The sequence below is a fragment of the Garra rufa genome, chromosome 5 (assembly GCF_049309525.1).
Source record: "Garra rufa chromosome 5, GarRuf1.0, whole genome shotgun sequence".
NCBI classification, from domain to species: Eukaryota; Metazoa; Chordata; class Actinopteri; order Cypriniformes; family Cyprinidae; genus Garra; species Garra rufa.
In genome coordinates, this window is record NC_133365.1 from 25474046 (window position 1) to 25494748 (window position 20703).

Consider the following 20703-nt stretch of genomic DNA (forward strand, 5'->3'; position numbering starts at 1 on the left):
ATGTTTTCTATGCACAAAATTGCCATTCATACACACATTTTAAATTAATTGTGCAACTCCAGTGATCAATATACTGCATACTATTTTCATGAGATGTTAAAAATTATTTCCGTCTCAATGGGCACTCTTAAAACGGAAGTTGAGCATATTAAGGTTATAGTGTGCCACTTAGTGTGCTATAATTGTACACTCTCAGAAAAAAAAGTTGTCACTTCGAGCGGTAGCATATAAAATTGCTATACGTACCATTTAGGTACTAATATGTACACTTAAGGTACTAATGTGCAGCTTTAAGGTACTAATATGCACATTTTAGGGATTAATAAGGTACAAGGGTTTTGAAAAAGGTACTGGTTCAGTGACCAACTTTTTCCTGAGAGTGAACAGTGCAAAATATGGCAAACATAGAACAACACTGGTCTGCCTGTAATTTTTAAGCAATCCTGAAGATCCAAAAGGTAAAAATTTTGAATGTATGTCATGAATGTATTTTTTAGAAAAAATATTTAAAAAGTAGCTCGTGGATGGAAACATATAAGCTCAGACCAGACTTAGCTTTCATCCATGTGTTATAATTATTAAATAACTAACTGGAAATGGGTTATACTGTACATACAAACTACTCCTATTGTATAGTTTGTCCTTACACATTATTTGGGGGTTTAAACCCACAAGGGTTTATAAATGAGGCTCCAGATCTTTAACCACAAAGCCACAACACACCACACCCTATACAGTGCTTTCTCAAATATACACTAATCCACACTCTATTACTGTAAACTTTACACCAGGATCCAAACTTTTTTTTGTATTGTTTTATTTAATTTCATTATTTTCAGCCATTATTATTTATGTACATTTTATTAAGAACAATTTATAGTTATTTTTTTAAGTAATTAAATGTTTTCACAAATGAATGTCACAATTTGCTGTTATTTCGTTATATAAATTAGTTCCATACGGGGAATACTGTGCCTTAATTAAACAGGTAATTTCTGGCACAACTTTAAACAATTAAGTTGAACAAAAGAGTTGCGCATTATGCTGTTTCACCCTGTTTTACATATGTGCAAATGCAGAATAAAAACAAGGAGACATAATGATTTTGATGTTACTGACCTTATTCCACCTTGTAGTGTTGAACTCTCTGTATTCTACAAGGAAGTTTTTAATATATTTACTTTCATCTCCCCACTCGACCTGAACAGACAAATGGCCTGAGCTTCTTTTGTAGGTTAGTTTTAAATGAGGACCGCACAGTGCTGAAAAAAAAAAAAAGAAAGAAACTTTTTAATGCAGTATCACATACTAACCTGCAGCTTCTACTAATGCTAAAACTTCTAGTAACAACTATTTCTACTATTTGTGGAAAATGCAATATAAATCAGTATATTTAGATTAAGGTCAGAGTTTAGTAAAAGTTAAAATATTAATACATTTAAAGTTACTAATACTAATATTTTATTGATTTACATACTCATCATGGATGGAATTCCACTGAATTTTTTGTAGGTGCACCAGCGCGGATCTTCACTGCTTGCAATAATGTGAGCTGTTATATGCGGAGTTACCTTAACAAAAAAGTCATCAGAAGTCCAAATTCCGTTCTTCTGATGTACACTTATACATTTACAGATCCTCCTACACAGCAAATGGAGACGTTCATTAACTTTCAAATTTGATATGAGGAAGCCATAACAATCAAACAATAGCAATGGTGTGAAGCTCAGCCTCAGACTGCAAACAGAATACAGTTACAATCATCAAATTTGTCACTTCTTACATAAACTTACTGTTGTTTGTACAGTGTGTATGAGGTTGATATGTCTCCTTTCCATTCACAGATGGACACATTTTTAGATTTCTTATATTTTATATAGCATGCCAAATCATAGACTCCTGTGAAATGAGAAAGATCCACTGATAATATAAACAAAAAATAATGTCACTTGCCACAAATACAGTTTACCATATAACTTTAGAGTTTTGAAATTGAAAGGTAAACAAAGTATTCGTCCGACTGAGGAGGTCTAACCAATTTTATTTTCTAGTCACGTTCTATATTTGAATGAAAAACTAAAAAAATAAAGAAAAATAAAGGGAAAATAAAAAGCCAAAACAAAAAATATAAACAAAGGAAAAAAAACTCTTGCAGAATGGGTTTGGAAATAACATTTCCATCACTATTTGACAGGAGCATCAGGACTGAATGTAGAGCTTGTGAATGCAGACAAAACTTTTCATGATAAATCTGAGAAATTTAGAGATTATGTCAAAGTTATAACATGATGATTTCAATTTTAAAGGTTAAGTTTAAAAAAAAAGTTTAAAAAAGAACATGCTTATTCAGATGGGAAAACCTCTGGCTCAATTAGATGACATGTGTAAGTGTAAATAGCTTTTGCCAGGAACATTTTTCTCTTTTGTCTTCATAAACACAAAAAAAATCTTATTTGTGATAAAAAAAAACCCTTAAAATGTGTCAGTGTACACTTAATCCTATAATACAAATAAAGTAGTATTTATAAAGTGTATAATTCATTCACGTTACGCTATGAAAAAGCAGGCTACTCTATTTTACTCCAGTTTACTGGATAAAAAGACATACCTTGCATCATTGGTGGAAATATTCATTACTTACCTTCTGTGTGGTTACATTTATCTTTTAATAAGTTCAAGTTTTCTTGTGCACAGTTACAAGATCCTGTAAAGTTACAATGAAAAGCTGTGTTGAGAGTTTTTTAATAAAATCTTAAATGTCTTTATTTTATGTGAAAACTTGCCTTTGTTTCTTTCTTTTTAAATCCTAAAAATTGTTTAGCCTACTGTTTACAGATTTAAACGGAAAAACAAAAATCCGACATTTTTAATAGCTTATGGTCTCAGACCCAAGAATGTAAACACACACAACACAGACACTAATGCTCACTGTACTGACCTGTTGACGCTTCAGCTGTCCAGAGAGATACGAAACCTGAAATTAATAAAACTGCTGAAATTACTTAGGCACTTCAGCAACCATATAAATAAAATGCAATACTATGCCATACTTCTGTTTAAATAGTTGCTTAAAAACACAGCTAAAGCACATACCTAGAGTAATGTAAAATGCAGCCGAGCACTTGCGCATTGTCGCCTCCTCTGACAGTCTGCTACTCTTACTCACACAACCTACAAACTAACGGAAGAGTGTAGGGTATTCCCTTCCCATCACTCATGAAACTACAGCCCAACAGATCCTCGTGAACTCTCATAGGCTGTCTCAGAATCTAGTAAACTGCCTACCTAAGAGCGTAGCATTTTTGGCCCGTATAGGCGCTAAATGCTGGCAGAAACTCAGCTGATTCGCCACAGCATACAGACATTTCTGTGCTCGTGGAAATGTGCTCTTTTATTTATGACTTAGATTTTGTAAAACTTTTGTCACATTTAAGAGGTTTAAGTGGGAAATGCAACTAGACTCGACCTTATTACGAAACACAAAATATAAATAGTTTGTCTGTTGACCTTTTTTATTTACAATGAAGATCTGGAAATGAACAAAAGCATAAATTAATAAATTATGTCATAATAAATGAATAAATTGTACAAGTTTTTGTAGTCTGACTTATTCACGCACAGTTAAATTGGCATAGTGCTCACATTATAGGCTACATACACTGTATGGTAGCAATCTGTGACATCATAGCCATACAGTAACTGAATGTAAATTCATCCTCTTCAGTATCAAATTGCAATGGAACTAACCTAAACAGGGTTTGTGCAGAAAAACAGTTTCACTTCTGCAAACTCAGAATAGAACTAGTGTGCACTGTTGAACTTTGTAGAGGCAAGTGTGTTAACATTGGAAATCACATATGGCTTGAGAACTTTCCTTTTATATTTTCTCACTGAAATGCGCAAATGTGTAACTTTGATATATGTAGGTTTTTTGATATATGGACATTTGATGTATCCCTGATAGCACACATACATATCGGAGACGTATATTTGACGTCTGCATTTACATCTGCAAGACGTTGTTTGCTCATATGCAATATGTCTATTGGACGTTTCCTGTCAGATGCCAAATATACGTCCATTAGATGTCTTTAAGATGTTTATGATTTAGAATGTATGTAAAACTGACATCTTACAGACGTCTACCAGATGTTTATACACAGCAGATGCTTTCCAGATCAAGAGATCTTTAACAGACATCTTGCAGACGTGTGCTATCTGGGATGTATATCAACAAATATAAACAAACCAATATAAAAACAGATAACCAACCATTTAAATACAATTCTGTGATTCATTAACATGTTTACAAATTAAATTTTATGCCAGAGAAAAATGCTATGCCTGTATGTCCTTTACGGTTCTCAAGTAAGTTATAGATACCACCATTAAATAACTGAGTAGCTGCTATTATATAACAGTTTTAGACATTATAAGTAGCCTATGATGTATCTTATGAATATGACTTTTATATTTGATATTGTTATTTTACGGCAAAATTCAGTTTTTGTTTGCTACGTTCACAGTTGAAGTGCTGCATAACAAGTACAAAATGTGTGATGGGAACTTTTTTTTAAGGGAACCAACACTTTTCTTAGATTACTCTAAGGCCCTTGCAACTTTTGAGAAATGAGTGAACCGTTTCACATGACAGATTTCAGAAAACCAAAGACGAACTGTTAAGTCACTTCACTTCTTTGTTTCTGTTGAGCTTTCAAGGAAACGTATTTTCAGTTTGATGTATGCACTGCACTCTAATGTTGACTAAATCGACCAATTCGCCATCTGCGAGAGAGCTGATGTTCATGTTTCAAAATATCATATTTACATAAACAAATCAGAGCGTAAACCAGCACAAAAGTAGGATAAACTGTTTTATCTTAATAATGTGTTTGGTAGTTGTTTATTTGACATACTGTACTACAGAGCACGTGGTATGAGCTGTGAAAGTTAAATATCTCTCTCTTTTTCTCTTACATGCACACACGCACACAGGAAGAGACATGTTCACACTTCAGAGACTTCAACGTTAGGAGGCCCAATTTAGGAAACACATTGCAGTGAAACACACAAAGCTTGCCCTCTTTAGCAGCGCATAACGTTACACATTTAATTTATCAACACAAAAAATCCAGGCAAAAGCGAAACCTTGACATACACAATTCTTCTTACAATTTTAATAAGATTCATTGTGTATCAGAATCTACCAACCTGCAATGTTGTTTGTGTGTATGGAAGAAATCTCACAGCTTTCATGTTAAAGAGAGTTTTTACCAAGCTCACTGCTAACAGGACATGGAAGATGTTTGTCAGTGCGAACAACGCCAACCACACGATGATCAGTGGGTTTGATAAAATTTGTAAGAACATCCTTTCATTTTGTTTACATCGCAGGTCTTATTCTGAGAAATGAACGTGAGCAAGATCATACAAATATAATTCTTTAAAAATATACTTCCTTCGCATATTGTTCCGACATCTTGGTTAAACATCAAAATGTGAGTCAGCCATTTGTGTTAGTCCGTTTGACAAACATATATAGAGCAGTCAAAGGGACATTCACAGGAAATTGGTCATATATTTAAAGTGATATACAGCACAGTTTTAAAATCCCCCACCTGTATGATTATCAATACTTTTACCACTCATTGCTTTGATCACCTGACGAATGGAAGACGGCAGTCTTGATCCTTGATTTAGATAAGAATGTGTGGGCTGTTCTGTTTTGTGTGACATTGTGGTAAAGGTTGAGACTGAATCAACATCTTTTCAGAATGATACAAGGATAGTGAGATGATAATGACAATGAGGGGAAAAAAAACATGTAAACACATATGGTGCATTCAGAAAGTATTTATATTTTATTTTTTTACTAAATTTTGTTGTGTTGCAGTCATATGCTAAAATGCATTAAATTATTTATTTCTCCCCCATATGAATTATTGCTCTGAAATGCATTTTGTGCAATGAGTGTGCTTATCCAAATCTTTCAAATGTACTGAATTTGCCACAGGTGGACTAGACAAAGTGAAGAAACATCTTTAAAGATGATTAAGAGAAATAGGATGCACCTTAGCTAAATAGCAAAGAGACTGAATAACTATGTGATGTTTCAGTTGTTTATTTAAAAAAAAAAAATTCAGTTATTACAATTCAGTTTTTTTTTACCATTTTATTTTGGGGTGTAGCATGTCGATTGCCATGATTTTTTCAAAAGTATTTTAGTGTAGGACAGTATGTGCAAAAAACAGCAACAAAAAGAACCCATGAAGGTTTAAATCTACTTCTTTTTCTTCTTTTTTTCTTTTCTTTTTTTTTTTTTTTTGATAAATATCAAAGCCCCTAACCCTAACCCCAAAAAAACAAATAAATTTTTTTTTAAATTTCTAATTTTTTTTTTTTTTTTTTTTGCAAATGCTGAACAATTAATATTCAAAGCATAACCAAATATTACAATCAAAATATTCACATTTTTTGAAAGAGAAAACACACACAATAATAATAATAACAAAAGGGGGTATACATTAACAATCACAATAAAAAGGAGGAGTTTAGTTTTTTGAGCATATCCACACTTCTGGTTGTTTTCAAAAGAAATCCTTAAGTCAGCTTTGAAGTGGGAAAGACTGGGCTTCCTTTCTGACCATGTACATTTGTGTATATAAAATAGACTATTTTTATTACTAGATAAAATAGACAAAAATTATTACCTAATAATAATAAAAGATTAAGCATAAAATATATAATATGAGTCTTATCCATATCTTTTTAATCAAAGAAAAAAAAATAACAGCTCTTTTTCTTATATTAATTTTAACTCCACTCAATACAATTCAAAAAAAGATGCAAAACAGTCTCAACATCCATTCCACAAAAAACACAAAATTCAGAGAGATCATCTTTGTATCTCTTGAGGAATTGGTTAGTTGGATAAATATGTATCATTTTAATAAACATTTCACTAGCTTGTTTGTGACACAGAATTTGTTGTTATAAGTCCAAAACCACAGACCATTACAGTCATGAAAATCTATTGTAGATGAGCGCCATCTAGTGTAAAGTGAGTGTACGTACTAACTAACTAGGTAGCTATTTTACCTCTGTAATGTAAACTGTCACAATACCAAGTTACATACTTTGATGGTAACAGTTTATTATTTATTATTTACTTTATTTATTGATAGTCCCCGTTAGACATTTTGCTGACTATACATAACTTTGCAAATACCAGGCTTGTGCACAATTCAGAATTGAATTGACAATGAATTCTTGAATTTGAATTGAATTTGAATTGATGTCAAAAACAGGATCTAGAATTACAATTCGAATTTGAATTAAAGGAAGCAGAATTGCAATTCAATACAAATTCAAAGAAATGCATATACATAAGTGAAGTGTTTAACAATGAAGCTTTACAATATATGTCAGATATGATTTCATTACATATTCTATAAATGATATTAGTTTGAACTACTTGTACAGATTACACTGTGTTATCTGATTACTTTGAAATGAAAATAACATTTTGAACAAAACTAATCAAACATTGAGGGAGTAATTTATTTCAAGATTTTGATCATTATCTATATGTTGGAACAAAATGTATGCAGGGTTGAGGAGTGACTAGTTATGTGTAATGAAATTATGCTATTAAATTAAAAAAATTAATGTAATTGTATGTGAGATTCAACACATTCTTTCTGTTGTATGACTGTGTGGAATGTCTTTGAATTGCCATGAATTTAATTCCACTTCCTGTCATTCCAACTCCAATTCAAATTCAACTTCCTGTGGGGCGGAGTCAGTTCAATTCAAATTCCAACTCATGAATTGAATGGCGGCCAATTCTGAAATTCTGAATTGTGCACAAGCCTGGCAAATACTAGTATTGTCCCCTAAATCAGTATTAAGTATTAATAGACTGTCTGCTTAATATCTGCTAGCACTTTATTTTGATGATCCTCAACAAATATCCTACTGTCTATAACTTTGCGAGTATGTCAATTTATTCTACAAACCCCAATCTAACCTTTTACTAATAATCTAATGATGGTGAGCTGACATGTAGTTTCAAAGTTACTAGTGTAATCACTTTGAGTGATTTGTTTATGTGCACAATGATTTTTTATTTTTATTTTGCTATGTAATAAATGTCCCTAAAATAGTTGATGTTGCAATGATCTGATTTTAATTGTGAATCCAAATAAAGCATTTTAATATGTGTACATGTATGTGGCACACTTGTCAGAGGTGATTAACACTGGACAAAACACTTGCTGATTAAGACATCATAGAGCATCTCCTATTGCTTTTTAACACTTACTCTTAAATCAATGAAAATATAAGATATGATAGAGCATAAAACAAAAGTTTGAGTTTACTTTACCTGATGGTTTGGTTTATAATCTCTTTTACGGACACAAAAACAATAGAGTATTGTATGCTGATAAAAACTGATCAGTTAATGCAAAATCATCCATTCAGACAAATCTGTCAGACACATGTACCGGTATATATATTCCATAAATATCTATGACATGGAATGTTTGTGATATGTGCTAAATTGGCAAATGACCTGCCAAACTGATGAAATAGGAATCATATTTTACCAATCAGCCAATAATTTTGGCAGCATATGGAGCTTGTCATCATCATCTGAGTCAATTTTCCATTCACTTTATATTATTTTACGGTATTATTGACTTTTCCTTGTAAATTTTACCTGTTGAAATCTGTATCTCAAAAGCTCAAAGTGATTCCACTTTGACCACTTTCATCTAGACAAAAGTAACTGGTATATTATAGTAAGCAGTAAGTTTTAACAAAACATTAAGAGAAAAATGAATGAACACATTTTACAGAGCTGACTTTCATTGTGAAAAATCATCTAAACATTTTGATCAGTAGGACTGACACAATTGCAAATAAACGTTTCATTTTGCAGACACTGCCCAATTTACTGACACAGTAACTGGGTTTGAAAGCATAATTAAAATAATTTGAATAAGTTACTACATTGTGTATGACAAATTGCACTTACATTTCAGAGATTATTAGATTACACTTTATTTTGATGATCCTCTTTAATTTAGCTGACTATACAGTGCCTTGCGAAAGTATTCATGCCGCTTCATTTTGTTATGCTGCTGCCTAATGTTAAATTGTTTTAAATTACTTTTTTCCCCACATCAATCTACACTCCATACATCATAATGACAAAGCAAAAATATAATCACAACTTCATAAATTTATAACAAAAAAAAAAACACTGGAGTAAGTACATTGCATAAGTATTCATACACCTAACTAGTACTTAGTTGAAGCACCTTTACAGCCTCAAGTCTTTTTGGATATGATACAACAAGATTTGCACATCAGCATTTGGCAATTATCTGCCATTCTTCGCCTCACCTCTCAAGCTCTGTCAGCTTGGATGGGGGGCAGACATTTTCAGCTTTCCCCATAAATGTTTGATTGGGTTCAAGCCCAGGCTCTGGCTGGGCCTCTTGCTGTGTGCTTCAGGTCTTTTTCCTGTTGGAAGGTGAGCCTTCTGCCCAGTCTGAGGTTCTGAATGCTCTGGACTAGGTTTTCATTAAGGCTGTCGCAAATATTTTGGTGCATTAAGCTTTTCTTCTACTTTGACGAGTCCCTCAGTCCCTGCCGCTGAAAAACAGCCCCACAGCATGAGGCTGCTACCAGCACACTTTACTGTTGGGATATACTCTACAGGTGATAAGCAGTGCCTGGTTTCCTTCAAACATGATGCTTGGAATTAAGGTTCATCAGACCACAGAATCTTGCTTCTCACAGTCTGAGGGTCCTTTAGGTGCCTTTTTGCAAATATCAAGTGTGTTTTCATGTGTCTTCACTAAGAAGAGGATTGAGTCTTACCACACCACCATAAAGCCCAGATTGGTGGAGTGTTGCAGTGATGTTTGTCCTTCTGTAAGTTTTTCCCATCTGCATATATAATCATGGAGCTCAACTAGAGTGACCATCAGGTTTTTGGTCACCACTCTAGCCAAGGCCCTTCTCCTTAAATTGCTCAGTTTGGCCAGGAGGCCAGCTCTAGGAAAAGTTGTGGTTGTTTCAAACTTATTCCATTAAGGGTAATGGAGACTACATGCTTTTGTGAACCTTCAATGCAGCAGATTTTCTTTCCGAACTTTCCCAGATGTGTGGCTTTATGCAGTCCTGTCTCTGAGCTCTGATATGCTCTAATATGCATTTTCAGTTGTTACATCTTTTAAGAAGACGTGTGTGCCCTTCCAAATCATACCCATTAAATTGAATTTGCCACAGGTTAAGTTCACTCAAAGTGTAGTAACATCTACAAACACAATGAATGCCCCTGAGCTATATTTCAACTGTCCCAGATAAGGGTGTGAGTATTTATGCAATGAAATCATTTAGGTTTTTAATTTTTATAAATTTGCAGAGATGTTAAAAACCTGTTTTTTTTTTTTTTTTTTTGCTTTGCCATTATGGTGTAGTATGGAGTGTAGATTGATGTAGAAAAATTACTTTCGCAAGGCACTGTAAGTAATTTTGCAACCACATGTCAACTAAATCTCATTATCATTGTAAAGTATTTGAACCCAATGTCTTGCTTTAAAATGTTTTTTCTTGAAAAGTGTGCTTGAGATCTTTCTTTACAATAAATGGCACTTGGTTTGACGTTATGTCATGGATTTAGTGTTTAAATATTTTAAGGGTAATTTTATATTGCAGGAATCCACTGTGACTATCCCCGTCTTCAGTGCACATTGGAAGCACTTTCTAATCGGAAATATAAAAGGGAAGTAGTAGGCTAAGCAGTATTGTGCACAATAAAGCCAAATCACCGGCTTACGTGTGAAATGGGTCTCTTGTTTTCATAAAAGGAAAGTCCTTTTTTATCCCTGCTGTGAATGGCAACTCTACACTTGTCAGTGTTCTTGTTTGGGCAAACATTTTTCTATGGGCGCAAGGGTCAGTGGTGCGCCATTGATTTAAAAGGCCTTGACCAGCGCGCTCTTTTCTCATTGGCTGATGGGCGGAGTTTGTTTGGCCAATGAACACAGACTTTAGTTAAAGACACTGCAGCGATGGGTTAAGCAGGACGCGCTACAAACTTCACTTTCAATGGATGTTTGTCTTGTTATGAAGACTTGTGTTAGTTAAATTACAGCAGTACAGTGAAGGGAGTTCTCTCGGGCGCTTAGTCGGAGCTCAGATAAGGTGTCCCTCAGCATGTCATTAGTTTAAGACAATTAACGTGATGTTTTAGGGCAATGGAGAGTGAGCAGTCAGAAACATTTGGAGCCGGCGGAGACGATTCATCAGGCTCCGACACGCTGTCAGAAGGCGAGACGCGAGCCGAGCCGTATGAATCCAAATTGCACTTTGAGAAATTTAAATGTCACTCCTCAGATTTTGTAAGTCTTGACGAGAAAGTAAAGGAAAATGACTTTGATGAATGCAGCGACGAGATAAAAGAGAGAAATGGGGATCACCAAGAAGAAGGAGAAAATGAAGGGGACGAGGACGAAATGGTAAAGTACATTGATTATGATAGCACTAAACACTCATGGCATACAGTATGTGTCTGTTTGTATAATGTAATCTGCAAGCGCGCGCTTGCATGTGTGTTTGTATACTGTTCTCTGCATACTGTTAACAAAGATTTCCCATGTTGTTACTGTAGTTTTGGAGAATGTTTGGGAGGTACTACAAGGAATATATTTTCCCTCTTTGATTGATATTTATGTTTAACAACCATATTCTCCTCAAGCCTGGAGCCTAAGTACACATCTGCTGTTAATTCATTGTGAAACTTGCCCATTTTGTTTTGTAAAATTTGCACAAACTTAAGATAAAATCAGAATATCTCTATAAATGACTGCTTTTCAGATTATACAGACAGTCACGTGTTCATTAATTTCACCATCCATAACATGCATACTACATTTCTATATGTGACCCTGGACCACAAAACCAGTCTATAGCATTGGTATATTTGTAGCAGTAGCCAAAAAGACATTGTATTGGTCAAATTATCGATTTTTCTTGTATGCCAAAAATCATTTATATATTTATATTAAGTAATGTTTTATTATTATTATTATTATTATTATTATTATTATTATTATTAATGCTTGAACAGACAGTGCAAGAAGAACATAGCCAAGGGATCACATACAAATCCATAAAATAATGACCAATATTTATAAATTAAACATTAACGACAAACACAAACGTATACACATTAATAATAAATTAAACATTGTAACAAAAAAAAAAATCAAGTAAAGTAAAGATCATGTTCAATGAAGATATTTTGTAAATGTCCTGCCATAAATGTATAAAAATTAAATTTTTGATGAGTAATATGCATTGCTAAGAACTTAATTTGGACAACTTTAAAAGTGATTTTCTTAATTTTTTTTTTTTTTTTTTTTTTTTTTGCGCACTCTCAGATTACTGATTTTCAAGTAGTTGTATCTCGGCCAAATATTATATCCTATCCTATTCTATCCTATCCTATCCTATGTATTAATAAATTTCAATTTGAAAACATTGAACCTTATGACTGATTTTGTGGTCCAGGGTCACACATTGTTAGGCTATAGCATTCGCATAATAAATTATGATCTGTGTCGTCTTTTACATGTTTTGTCCTGCACATGTTTAACTTCTACGTCCTTAACCATTTACAAAGGCAAAGTTGATTTATTCCTGAATGATAGATAGATGGATAGATGCAGACATTTTTTTAGATTATATTGCAATATCATTTATTATTTCTTTAAATACAATTTAGAGTTTGTTTATAAATAAATCTCTTTGTCCTAGTTTGTATTCAAATATAATTTAATCAATTAGTTATACATTAACATTTACTCATGTTTTTTATTTATTTATTTATTTTTTATATTGAATAACATTATGGAAATGGATTTCCCTTTTATCAGTTAAAATTGGAGATGTTATGTTTATTTTATTAGCCAAATCCATTTAATATAATATTTAAAAGAGCCTAAGCAGCGTGAAGATGAATCAAAAGCGTACTTTTTTTTTTTTTTCTTTTTTTTAACGTTTCGCTTCACGAATACATCCAAAAATGAGCATTACTCTAAAGTCAACATGAACTCAACCCAGTTTACTTTCTGAATACATGTCAATCTTTCGGCAAAATGTACATCTAATAAGGCTTTTCTTTCCGCTTGACATTACCAAGTCTTCTTATTTATTAATTTATAATTATTTTTTTTAATCAATGTTCTCTAGCCAGCTGTCAGTTTTCGCAAATATTTAAACCATGAATTCAATTTCAAGTTGCAGGCATATATGCAATACTGTACATCTCAGTGGTTGCAGACAGGTAGTTTCTAATATTCAGCTGTAATTCATTCAGCTGTCATTTGTAGGTGCTCATTTACAGATACTCTGCAGATGTACTATGAACTTTCTCACATGCATTTTCATCTGGTTTCATTTTCATTCAGCTGTGTATGTTGTTTGGTTTGCACATGGTGTATAAACAAAAGCTCCTTTTGCATGTTTCATACAATAGGTTCTTAAAACCAAAGAAGCATTCTGTGACCTTTGATTTCCTAGTCTAACTTGAAAAGTGGGTTAGTCATTGTCAAACTCTTCCTGACTGGTTTGTCCAGCATAGCTAATATGTCAGACCCTTTTCACTGGGAGTGACATATATTTGTCTTGCCTGAGGATTAGATGGCTTTGCCACGCCAACCAGATACCTGAGATGCTTGTCGCTCTCAGAGCCATGTCATCACCTATTTACTTACAGCCAGGTCAAGCGAGTGGAAACAAGTCATCTGAAGCTCACAGAGATAGATCTGCTCTTTTGCCACAATGGTATTACAGTGCAGAAGACAGACTTCTGAGAAACTGTGCAGCTTATCTTCCCCCACTGCTGTTTGTTTACATAAAGGGATTCCAACTACTGCATATTTATACACCCTTCATGTGAACCATCATTAAGAGGCCTGATCTGAATGTACTTGTGATGTTGTAGCCAACAGCACTTAGGACCTTTAAGTGTCTGGATTATTGACCATATTTAGTTAAAGCAGGGGAAAATATATTTACATTTTCTTTCAATACTCACATCTCTCAAGATGATGAATGGAAAGGCTTTAAGTCAGGAATTACAAAAAAACTTTGAAATCATTCAGTAATAATTCAGTATGTGAAGGGTTTGTGTACCATCAGAAACATTTTTAGGAGAAAAAGAATACTGCATGCTCCAGTTATGTGTTTTACCAGTCTTGCCACATATCTTACCCTTGTTTCAAAACCAGTGATAAGGGTAAGTTTTTTTTTTTTTTTTTTTTTTTTTAAGATTTATACATCATCTGAAAGCTGGATATTTGGCCGAGATACAACTATTTGAAAATCTGGAATCTGAGGGTGCAAAAAAATCAAAATAGTGAGAAAATCACCTTTAAAGTTGTCCAGATGAAGTTCTTAGCAATGCATATTACTAATCAAAAATTAAGTTTTGATATATTTAAGGTAGGAAATGTAGAAAAATTATGTTCTTGGAACATGATCTTTACTTAATATCCTAATGATTTTGACAAAAAAAAAAAGCATTGTCGGCTATTGCTAAAAAGATACCCATGCTACTTTAGACTGCTTTTTGGTGCAGAGTCACATATGTTTAAATGTGACCAAATTTGTCAAAAACATATATAAAACTGTTATCTTAAAAGTATGTTTAAACAATGATTTTGAATGCAGGTGCCTCAAACAGCATAGTGATTCGACAGCATGCATGCAGCATGAGTACACAAAGAAACTATTTTTTTTTAATTTAACAGCAATGAAAAATAAATTACTGTTCATCAAGGAATATCAGTCACTGCACAAAAAATCTGTATCCTATTAAATATTCAATAATGTAAATGTGAAGTATTGTAGAGTTGTGGTGGTGGCCTGCCACTTACAGTACTCCAACCCAAACCTGACCGCTTTCACTCATCAACCCCTTTTTAGGTCTCTTAAATAGCCTCTCTCTGTTTTCACTCTTCCCTCATGAATACTGCCCCAGAAAAGCCAAAGATGTGAATGCAAAGACAGCAACACTGCGACACTGTCCTGAACGTGTCTTTCACACTTACAGTTGTGCCTTTCAAGACTATATGAGGGCCGACAGACTTCTGGAACTGTGGTTGTGGTGTAGTGGTTACAGTAGGTTTTTAGCTTTAAATGGTAAAAACTTTCTCCTTTCCAATTTTAATGTGCAGTTTTTTGTATGTTGCTTTTACTGAGCAACTTTCTGTTCTACTGTTCTATTTGTTTGGGCATGCCAACCAGCCAGACAAAGCAACATTGACTCAACCAGTTCCCTTAATGCCGGTAATGGTGCAGTAACTTTTAAATAATGAACTTATGATGAAATAGCAGCAAGTTGTTAAGGGATAGTACATCACCCAAGCCTATTAGCTTGTATAGTGTAGAGCAGGGGTCACCACACTCGGTCCTGGAGGGCCGGTGTCCCTACAGAGTTTAGCTCCAACCCTAATCGAACACACCTGAACCAGCTAATCAAGGTCTTAATAGGTATACTTGAAACTTCCAGGCAGCTGTGTTGAGGCAAGTTGGAGCTAAACTCTGCAGGACACCGGCCCTCCAGGATCAAGTTTGGTGACCCATGGTGTAGAGCGTCTCAATATGATGTGAGAAGGGGTGGTCTGGATTTGGAAAGGACCACGAGTCGGGTCGCCCAGTGTGGCACTTCCGTCTGCCTGCTAACATCCATATGTTGCATTTAAAATAAACAAATAAAATAAAGGCAGTACAAAAAATGCTACTATGATGTATGAATTCTTTCAAATTTAAATAAAAATGTTATGTCTTAGTGTTGGGGGTAAAATAAGTCAAATAGTAAAATAATGTTACAATGTGTCCAAATAGTATAATAGTCACCTGTTTAATTAAAAAAAAGGATCTTGATAACTCTTTTACTCACTCTTTCCTCATATGTGACCCTGGACCACAAAACCAGTCGTAGGTAACACGGGTACAGTGATATCAGGTAAATTAGGCCACTTTTTGGTCTCTCAATTAGGCCTCTTAATTAATCATAAGGTTTTGAAACATTAGCTGCCCCACATTTTTTTGAGATGGCAGTGTTCAGGTAAAATGGACCAGCTGATCAGCATAAATGGGCCAGTCAAACAGCAAAGTGAAATAGAGGCATTTCTGATAAAACACATTTAATTTTATGATGTAAAAGTGTAACATTGCAATTAAATTACATTAGAACATCAATTTTACCAATAAAACAAAACAAACAAATGCAACAATTACAAAAACAAGTAGGGTGATATCAGGTAAATTGGGCCACTTTTAGGTTAATCGCTTAATCACTTAAAGGGATAGTTCACCCAAAAATGAAAATTTGATGTTTATCTGTGCATGTTTTTGTTTACTTTTAAAGGTTTGGTGCCCATCCACGTCCATGATAAGGCTGGCAGACTATCCCTTTAAATTTAAAATTTTAAAATTAGATTTTAAATTTATGATTTATTTTTTTATTGCACCCTTAGATTCCAGATTTTCAAATAGTTGATTTTCAGCCAAATATTATCATGTTCTAACAAACCATACATCAGTGGAAAGCTTATTTATTTAGATGATGTATAAATCTCAATTTCAAGGTTTTGTTCACTTCAATGTGTACAAAGCACATTGAAGCACATTTGAAACATTAGCTGCCCCACATTTTGTAAGATAGCAGTGTTCAGGTAAAACGGGCCGGCTGATCAGCATAAATTGGCCAGTTAAACTGCAAAGTGACATAGAGACATTTCTGATAAAACGCATTTAATTATATTCAATTTTATACTTATTTTCACTTGGGACACTAACAAAACACTTGTTCTTATGATTAATAAGGACTGTTTTTTATATTTTTGTGTTGAAATCATGTAAAAGAATATATTTGTTCAGACTCTGCAGGTTTTGAAAGAAATGCAAAGTAAAATAGAGAAATTTCAGATAAAACAAATTTCATTTTATAATGTAGAAGTGTAAAATTGCATTGAAATTACATTAGAACATCAATTTGAATGACATTAAAGCATCAATTTCATGCTGTAGAGAAAACGTACATTTGCTTGTAGGGCTCTCTCAACTGTCTCCCTATGCCAATGCTCCTCTCTTTCTCTCCCCTACTTATGATTGTATCCTTTCTATCTCCTTTATGTTCCTTTCTGACCCTCTTCTTTCCTTTCTGATCCTTTCAGTTTTTCATGCTGTCTGTAATAAATAGTTTAACATTAGGCTACTTTACTTTAACACCTATCACTTCTATATCAATATGTCTTTTTCACCCTTTCTCTTTTCAGTAAGTGTGAGCCCATGTTTGCACAACTATGTCTGTCTGTACACGAGCACACAAACACACATCATACATAAACACATTTACAAGGTAAAATGTAAGGGTGTGTCGCAAATGCAATAATACAATATATTTATGATTATAAATAATTTTTAATAAGAGGAACCACTAGAATTTAAACTCAACTCAGAAGGTGGCCCATTTTAACTAAAATTATTGGCTTATTTTATCTTAACACATTTAGGTAAATTGGGCCAGTAACTAAAAATGCTTTTTTATATAAAAATCTAGATTATTTAACAAAGTCAGCCTTTTATCTCACAGAGGCCATCAAGACATGGGCTATGAATCATTATTTGTAAATGTGCATTTGTTTTTATTGATTTATCATCCTTATTATTGAGAAGTAAGATTGCTAAGAACTTCATTTGGACAATTTAAGATTTTAAATGAATGATTTGCACCCTTAGATTCCAGATTTTCAAATAGTTGATTTTCAGCCAAATATCCTCATTTTCTAACAAACCATACATAAATGGAAAGCTTATTTATTCAGATGATGTATAAATCTCAATTTCAAAGTTTTGTGGTCCAGGGATCACATATAGCAAACCCCTGCATGTATTAAATGAGTAAACAAGCTGCTTTGATTGTGTATGAGAAATTATTGTGCTGATACTCAAATCATTACTATGGCAAGATATTCACTACACTGTTTGTGAGAAAAAAAGTTTAGAATCAAATCCAAAACGTGCACACTATGTGTACAAAGCCTCAGAAACCTGTGCTGTTCTGTACTAATGCATTTGTGCAGGAAGAACTCAATCCTCAAGATGATATTACATTAGCAACTAGCAAGCCTAAAGGAATTATATTAATGTTTCCGTGATCATTGTCATAATCTCTCAGTCTCATTTATACCTTTAATCTTTTCTGGTCATATTTTTGACCAGTGAATCATTCATGACCTCATGAGGGTGCATTGTTCTCAAAGTGATGAGTGCTGATATGTGTGTCTGTTGTTATTTATTTATTTATTTTTTAAAACAGTCTAAATTATCTGTTGAGGAGCTCTCAATTTAACTCAACAAATGAAACTCCATTTCCGGGGTTATAAATAACCATTCATTTATTTTAACAGGGTTTCTTGGACCTGTAAAGAGGATGTAGAGTGTTGGCGGAGTGAATGGCTTACTAGCTAAGAGGATTTGCCCTTAATCTGTTTAGGGTTTCTCCTGTGTCCATTGTGGGTGATGTCATCTCATCACCAGCATGCCTGTCTGTTTGCTGTTGATTTATTGGTTTCACTTGCTTCACTGTTGATGAGGCAGATATAGTACTGGCTTCTGGGGAAACCTTGTAATGGCACTGACAAGGAATTTCATGACACCCTTGTGGACATCTTCAGATGGGTGTAGGGTAAGAAATCCTCAAATATTAACTTTTTATTAACTGAATAGAGGAACTTTTTGTTTTCCAATTATTTAGATATTGACGGTTGATTTATCAACCAATAGCATTTTTTGCTGTAGTGTAGGTTTGTCTAAAATATAACCTTATGAAAACAACACATTTGTTAAATTCCTGAAAAGGTGTTGAATCTGAACCTGCAGATCATATAATAGCAGAACAGCTGACAGTGTGGTTTGGTTGGTGCTATTATAAGGAAATGGCTTCCCTATTATGCCAGCATAGGTATTTTTTAAGTGCCGACCTGTTAACACCTGTGGAAACTTGGCTGGGGTAGCAACAGCCGTTTTGTAATGTATCTAATGTAAGCTATGGTGTCTGTTCTTCATGAATTGTATCTGTATTTGATCTTGTGAGGTGATGGCCCTGTTTGAGATAGATTGTGTTTACAAAACTGCATTATCAAAGACGCACGCTAAGCCTGAGGATCCAGGGAAAGTGAAAGGCTTGGCAAATACATCCGTTTTTTTAGGGAAGTGTGTACTGGTTGCTCAACACTCTTTCAAACACTGTCCTGCTTTGTGCTATTTGACATCCATTGTGCTTTGCAGTGTAGATGGCAAAATGTTTATTATAACAGGACTGTTTTTTGTAGACTTTTGCATACTTACATCATGTACCTTAGTGAAGATTTGGTTGTATATTAAGGCTAAAGCCACATCGATGATTTGCATTAAATAACAAACCCCTTTTGTTGCATATTGGGCTACAACTATTATAATAATAAATAACCAAATTCAGTGGATTAATTTTCTGGGTGAGCAAATGCTATTGAGAATATTGAGAGTGCTAACAATAACTTTCTGTAGGTTTTTTTTTTTTATAGACTTTTATGATTCACAAAGGCCTGGTTAATAAAAAATAAATTTGTTGTTGATGAATTAGGCTGTATTTAGTATTTTAACCCCCCTCCCCCCCTTAAAAAACCCACAAATTAATTACACATTCATTTAGACTGAGAAATTACCCCAAAAGATAAACCCCAAAAGAGAAAAACATTGAATAGACATTAGAGCCCTGCATTTCAGCCCGGGCCCGATGGGCCACAACCATAGACTGTAAAAAAAAAAGATGGACAAAGCGCCTCTGCTTCTTTCCACTATAGAGAAGTGAAGCCAAAGCGTCTCAATATGGCCGCTGCCATCTTGGGGTAAATTATGTCACGTGGAGCTAGATTCTGCGCAGTAGAGAATCATTTGGAGCCAGAGTCTGCGCAGTAGTGTCGTGAGGCGGAGCTGCGTTATCAAAATCCCGCCCAAACTCCCGCAGACCCAATCGCAAAATCACAATCATGACACCACACCCCGTTTTTATAGCATTAAATAATTAACTAAAAGCGAACTTATTAGAAAAACAAACACCTGAACATGAATCAGAATTCTACATTCTACATCACATGATGGAAGCCATCTTTGGAAAAAATTATTTGAAGTGTAATTCGATTATTTAGTTTGGCTCACGTCCCATTAGATTACATGGACAGGGCGGGGTTTATGACCTATACTGCAGCCAGCCACTGGGGGGCGATCGAAATGTTTTAGCTTCACTTTTCAGGACTCGTACGGCACACTTGGCCACAACTAATTTATGCCCCTCAGATCGGGCTTCGGGCCAATTTTCACATCATAGCTCAGACGCAGGCCGGGCATCTGGCTTGTTTTACGTTTCTCCTTATTTTGTAGACATCCATTAATTATAGTGGTGAAAAAATTTGCCCTGTTTGGAAACAACACAAGACTAGGCTACTATGACTGTCAAGAGCGGCTCAGATGGTGTTTTCTGTCCTGTCAGCACCAGCAGCGAGTGCACCTTTAGCGCAGCTGGATGATTTCCATGTTCAAGTGTATGCAATAGACTAAAATGTGCAGCAAAGCACC

At 34.3% G+C, this 20703-nt stretch overlaps 1 protein-coding gene across 1 annotated transcript in view; it reads left to right on the forward strand.

Annotated features, from left to right (window-relative positions):
* The first annotated feature begins 11273 nt into the window (after window positions 1–11273).
* The window catches only part of mast4 (microtubule associated serine/threonine kinase family member 4), a 180977-nt gene continuing 171547 nt past the window's right edge, over window positions 11274–20703 (forward strand). The window contains exon 1 of the mRNA XM_073839533.1: window positions 11274–11534. Within this exon, the coding sequence (XP_073695634.1) occupies window positions 11274–11534 (261 nt within the window). The remainder of the gene's footprint in view (window positions 11535–20703) is intronic.